The sequence below is a fragment of the Austrofundulus limnaeus genome, unplaced genomic scaffold (genome assembly GCF_001266775.1).
Source record: "Austrofundulus limnaeus strain Quisiro unplaced genomic scaffold, Austrofundulus_limnaeus-1.0 Scaffold241, whole genome shotgun sequence".
Lineage (NCBI taxonomy): Eukaryota > Metazoa > Chordata > Actinopteri > Cyprinodontiformes > Rivulidae > Austrofundulus > Austrofundulus limnaeus.
In genome coordinates this window covers 621,533-628,139 of record NW_013952643.1, presented here as the reverse complement: position 1 = coordinate 628,139, position 6,607 = coordinate 621,533, and the positions used below count along the sequence as shown (strand labels likewise).

General features: G+C 37.5%; 1 protein-coding gene across 1 annotated transcript in view; it reads left to right on the top strand.

The window, feature by feature from the left end:
* Positions 1-6,607, top strand: part of LOC106525800 (chloride anion exchanger) — a 32,601-nt gene that overhangs the window by 20,126 nt on the left and 5,868 nt on the right. Inside the window, exons 14-15 of the mRNA XM_014020138.1 lie at positions 3,800-3,892; positions 3,985-4,080. Coding sequence (XP_013875592.1) covers positions 3,800-3,892; positions 3,985-4,080 — 189 coding nt within the window. The remainder of the gene's footprint in view (positions 1-3,799; positions 3,893-3,984; positions 4,081-6,607) is intronic.

Here is a 6,607-nt window from a genome sequence, read left to right as displayed (position 1 = left end):
TCTGAAACTCGTTTCTGTTTCATGGTTTGAAATGAAAAACAGGGAAGCTGCTCAGCAGAGAGGAAACATGCAGAAAACCCAGGAGGAAGTCCTGCTATATATATATATATAAATACGTATATAGCGGTTGTGAACATGCATATAAATACAAGATTTCTCCAGTGGAATATTAAATAGTGACTGTGAAGACCACAGACCYGACCCCCAAGACCCAAGGCAAACATAAGGGGGACCAGAGCCACAGACCCCAAGAGAGACCCCAAGCACTGAGCCCCCAAGGCCACCTGCGCAGCAAAAACTACCAACCCACCCCCTGAGAGGAACACAGGAGAGAACCAGGAGAGCCCCACCAGCAACCACATGCAGAACCCACAGGGCCCACAGCTACGACCACAGGCCCCGCCGGCCCCCGCCACACCCGAGCAGAACCAGGCATGGACACAGAGACCCGGAACCTCAGGGCGCAACCCCGCMCCCCCAGGCCAAGGCCCAACAAGGCCAGAGGACCCAAGCCCCGCCAGGCAGTCACCAGGCCAAGCCGGCACATGCCCAAGCACCCAGCCCCAGACATTGAGAGCCACCAGCGCACCGGCGGGCAGAGGTAAACCCCACCAGAGGGCAGTGCGGCCAGGGGCAAAGCCCACCACTAGCAGAGGGCTCTCAGGTGAACCAAATGAGGGGGCAGCCCGAGTCCCAGCCTGACAAATACTCAATCATACACAAACACAATCACACAGTCCCACCCTCGTTCTCACACCCACTCATTCAAAGCCAGACAAGAAGAATGTCACACCCCACTCACACTCCCAATACACACTCTATACCCCCCAGGTCAAGGACACGTACCTGCCCCCTACAGAGGGTGGGCCATATCCGAACCCAGGAGGCAAGCCCATCCATTCTGGGGTGTGGAAGAGCAGACAGCCAAGGCCCGGACCGGGCTGATTCAGCTGTTTTAAGAAACATTGAGCTGAAATTTTGTGTGATCATAGCTAAAAAGGATCCATTATACTTTTCAGATATACAAAGCTGACAAATCTATACCAAATCCTAAATGCTAATTGAAAATTCAAGATGGCCAGCACAGCTTACTTTAAAAGGTTATAATTTAGCCATATTAAGACTTATTGAGTTGAAATTTGTTGTGGAGTTACCAAGAGACATGCCAATTACCTAATTTCCCTCTGGGATCAAAAAAGTATTTTTGAATTGAATTGAATTGAATTGAATTGAATTGCCCAAATTAAGCTAACCACATATGCTAATGCTAATTTTACAAAGGGCTATAATTCAGCCATTTTGAACATWCACAGCTGAAATTTTATATAATACAGTAGTATCAGAGAACAATTTCTAACAAAATTTAAATACACAAAATCCAGGATTCCTACCCACTAGCCTCTTTATACCCATTATTTGACTCTGGCTCTGCCCCTTATTCACACACTGAAATAAGCTACACTGTAGCACTGTAGCCACGAGACAACGCCACTAACCACTCTGCCATAAGCACCCCCACCATAATCTTGTCTTTTAGCTTCAAATACTAGAAATCCTTATTGTAAGGGAGTGTGTAGAACCATAGGACATTTCAATTCTGGTACATAAGCTAAGTTAACCTGCTGAGATTCTGCTTTTCATTAAACAAATACGACAACATGACCAGTTCTTACATTCCTTCCTGTTCTCACAGCAAAACATCTGGTACCTAAAAAAATTTTTTTTGCTTCATTTAATTTAATTTATTTTTATTTTTATTTATTTATTTATTTATTTATTTATTTATTTATTTATTTATTTATTTATTTATTTATTTATTTATTTATTTATTTATTTATTTATTTATTTATTTATTTATTTATTTATTTTTGCAAATCAACACAAAACATCAGCTTTGAATCAAAAGTACTGTTGTCATCACATTTTGATTTTGACAAAGTTGGCATTTAGGTCAGGAGTGGTAAAGGGGACAAACAATAAAAAAAAGTCCTGTTTGGTGATTTAAAATTTAAATACTTCAAAACATTACAAGTTATTGCTTTAAATCTGAGTAAAACCAGGTTTAAATGGCTTCTTTTATTGCACTTTCATTCACAGTCTCTTTTTATGCTTGTATCTTTATACACATTGCAAACTAGCTGATTCAGATTACATATTAACAAGACTAAGATAAGGAACACATCACGTCTTACAATAAAGCAGATACTATTTTCATTGTGCTCTGTACAATGACAATAAAGGTCTAATCTAATCTAATCTACTCTAAAAGAAATATAAAAGTCTTTTGTCACTTTGTTTTTGAAGCATAAACCTCATCTGGGTGAAATACATGACTGAATGTTGTAAATGACTTCCCTTGTAAAAGTGTGATTCTAAGTTACTTTTTAAAGCACTGACATAAATTAGAGGCCTAGTGTTTCCTGAAAAGATGCTTTCATCAAACACACTGTCAGAGAATGTGAGCAGATGTAGAGGTAGAGCTAATTATTTCCTGACCAGTGATTCATGATAGATTTTGCTAACAATCAAAACTGACTGACAATAGTTAATAGCAAAGTTTTAAACAAAGATTTTGTGCCATTTTTWGGGGATTATTTGCATTAAGTATTGCTCCAAATTAGGTGTAAAATTTACTGGAAGTTTTTGTGGCTTTTAAGGTCATCTGTTTGTTCAAAATTTATTTGTAAATGTTCAACCATTGATTACTTTCTGTAAGTTTCATTCAAATTCACCCAGTGGTTCATGAAATATTTTTAAGCAGACAAACAAAAGACATCCATTAAACCTGCAATATACAGTACATTGTTTGTATTAGAGAACTTGAACCTTTTACTTCCTGTTGCCTGGTTCTGATTTCATTTGATTCTCACWAAGGTTTGATTTACTGGAAATGCTCAGAGGGAAGTACTTAAATGTAAATTTGATGGTAAAATTGAATTTGCATAATTTCATGCTTCTCTTAAGGTCCTGCCATGAAGAAAAAGTACAAATGCTGTATGGAAATGCATCAAAACAAGTCGCTCTGGATTGAGTTGTGTAATGATTGACATTTTGAGTTACCATGATGATGTAATTAACTTTACACTCTGAAATATCATCTGAACCACTGGACAGAAATGATTGAATAATCCTATTGTGTCTATATGTGATAATATATGATAAATCTTAAATTTTCTTAGTTACTAGACACTTTTATTTCATGTCTCTTCAGACATACCTGACATGTTTCAACGTATACTTCCATCTTCATCAGAGGTGTCACAGCTGAGAAATGATTGAAACTCTCAGAGTATTTATCAAAGGCTACGATGGATTATTTTGGTCAACCCAACTCAAAATGGCCACGCCACACTCTAAAAATGAAATGTTGGATTTATTTAACCATGTTATGTGACCTGGTTCCACTTAACTGAGTTGAGTAAATTCGAAGCAACATGCTCATGTTCTTTGGTTAAAAAACTGGTATATTGCTTTGAATTTACTCAACTCAGTTAAGTGGAACCAGGTCACATAACATGGTTAAGTAAATCCAACATTTCTTTTTTTTACAGTGCAGTTACTTTTAGAAACACATTGACTGCGGGCAAATTCCTCAGTTATTTGTTTAAAATTTTTGTCTACTTGATGAGTATCTAAACATTTGGAGGCATGCTGATTTCAGATGGTCGCCACAGTTAGGTGTACCAAGGAGCATGCCGCTTCAAAATGTCCCTTTTTTTAGTTTGGTTTCCTGTTTTGTACATAATACCTACACTTTACTATATTTTTATCCTAATATGTTAGCCGTGGCTCTCTGCAGATATACGAGCCAGAAGGAGTGATGATCTTCAGGATCCCGTCGCCAATCTTCTTTGCCAACATGGATTTCTTCAGGAACAAGTTGGTGGAAGCTGTAAGTTTTACCAGAGAACATAATTCACTTACAATACCAGATGGTGATGAGTAAAGTTAATCAGTTTGCTTCTATTTCTGACCTTGTTCTAGCTTGGTTTTAACCCACTGAGAGTGTTGAAAAAAAGGAATAAAGCTCTGAGGAAGATCAGGAAACTTCTAAAGAAGAGCGACCTGCAGTGGACATCAGTGAGTAAAGACTCAGATTTTGTCCTGTGGCAGCTTTCACTCTGACAAACAATTCCACAGAACAATAAAAGGCTTCAAATCAGGTAGCTAGCTAGCTTTAGCTATCAAAAACTCTGCTTCCTTTTTTAAAGAAAGAAAATCTTTAAGGCCTATATTTCTTAAAGGAATGCTGGTTTTTAATCTGTTGCTTTTAATCTGTTGATGCTCAAATTATGTGTTGACAATGCTACCATCTCCAAATTTAGGTCAGTCTCTGTTTGACAAAGTTATAGCTGTTTTTGTGTTTTGCAAAGCTCTTTTAGCTGTGGCAACCATCTTGAATAGGAACTATTCCAAAAGTTAAAACATTATCACTCTGCCTCACTTCAGCAAAGCAGGAAATTAGTGAAAGCCAAAACAAAAGCAAGTAATTTTCCCAAAGATGGTTTAGGGTTCATTTGGTCTGATCTCAGTCGGAAGAAATTATGTGAAAAAACTGAGACCAAACCTGATTGGTTGTGTTGTTTTCACCTTGTTTACACCTTCACACCAGATTTATAATGGACAATAACAGTGTTGTTCTGTCTCAGGGTCATGAAAACTGCCTGTAACTCATAAAATGTTTATTGCTTCTGTCATTTCACTTCAACATCTGCATCAARTGATGAGTTTGTAGCTGGAAATTTTTCAGCTTTACCTCATGTCAGGTGCATGTGTCTGTCTGCAAAATAGCTTATGAATCACTGAATTAAACAAAAGGGAGCCTTACAGGAAGGACAMTAGATGTACTTATACAACTGAGTTAATTTGATGTAGTTTGGTTGCCTCAGCCAAGAAATGTTGAAGTAACATGGCCATAGGGTTACCAGCTGTCCCGTATTGGCCGGGATTTCCCGTATTTTCAGCCTAATTGAAGTGTCCCGTAAGGGACGCTCGTTGTCCCGTATTCTAACTAGGGTTGGGCATAATCCTATCGTGTGCAATTAATCGTCAGAAAAACATTGATCGATTACATTTTGGCACTTGACGATTAATACGATTAATGCCACCAGGCAGACTGACTGCTCCGGTTTAGTCTGCTTGATGTTCCTTTCCACTTCAAATACGACGAACATTAAAAATAAAGTTTTGTATTTATTTATCTATCAACACAATTTTAAATTTGACGTTTAGCCCGAAGTCTTAAATTTTGGCACAATTTGGAACAGATTTTTATGATTTTATTTGTTTCTCGACCCCTTGGGGACCTTCCATTGACTTCCATTCATGTTTTTTAGACTTTATAGCCTAACCCTGACCATATACTCTAAAATTAACCTCACAGAAACTTACCTGACCCTAAAACTAACCTAAACCTTGGTCCTAAACCTAACCCCACACCTGTAACATGCATTTGGACCCGTGGGGACCTGACAATGGTCCCCACTATTCACTTCGGTCCCCACCTGGCTGCTTTTTGTTGTAAAAAATACCCCATGTTGTAGGAAAAACCCATCCACACACACACACACACACACACACACACACACACACACACACACACACACACACATGCGCGCGGCTGCCTGCTTTGTAAACATTATGCTGCTCAGACGAGAGTCACGGAGCAGGAAACGTCGTTCTCATTAACATATGATAACATTCAGCTTTTGGTCAAACGTTATTCTTCAAAAAGAACCAGAAATAAGTCCAAATTACTCCACAGGTCTGTTGTTTATCCTATGAAAAGTTAGCTTGCCGCTAGTTACCAATCAGCTAACGTTACCAATCAGTTAAACTTTAGTGATGACTTTTAATCTGTTATTGAGTTGTTAAACTTTATTTTATGCCGAAATTGAGTCCAAGTCCACTCTGATATTTATTGATTCCCTGTTATAATTCATAAAATCAGCAATTATGTCAGTAATTAGGAGCTTCAGAACACCTGTAGTAAACCTTATCAATCTTATAGTAGTACATCTACTGTTTTTCCTCATCTTAGCTAGAATAAAATGATCACGTCAGAAAATTTTAGTTGAAATTTAGTTTAGAAAATTGAGTTTCTGTATTTTCTGCATAAAAACAGAGCTTCATGGCCAGAAAACTTTTAATTTTTAACAGTCGGGTGATGGAAATAATAATTAGTCATCTGTTATTTATTCATTTAATTTTATTATATTTTCTTGAGTTTTTAAAGCTGACTTCAGGTGGCAGTAAAAAAACGAATACTTAATCTATCTGTTGATGTAGGATCTGGTTACAGACAGGCAGAGTCAGCAGGAAGGACAGAGGGTCTCAGGAAGGACAGAGGGTCTCAGGTAAGAAATGAAGTTAATGGGCAGGTGTGAAGGAAATCTAAAATGTTATTTTGAGTACATTTTATTCAGTTGTGTGATCTTCATGAAAGGAATAACTGATCTAAAAACATAACCTTTTCTAGAGCATGCTTAACAATTTTATTTTATTTTGACCAATATAAAAGTTAAAAGCTTATATAAATTTAACATTAATTTTTAAGTACTAGAAATTAGTTGTAATAATTGGGATTTTCCTGGTTAAATAATAAACC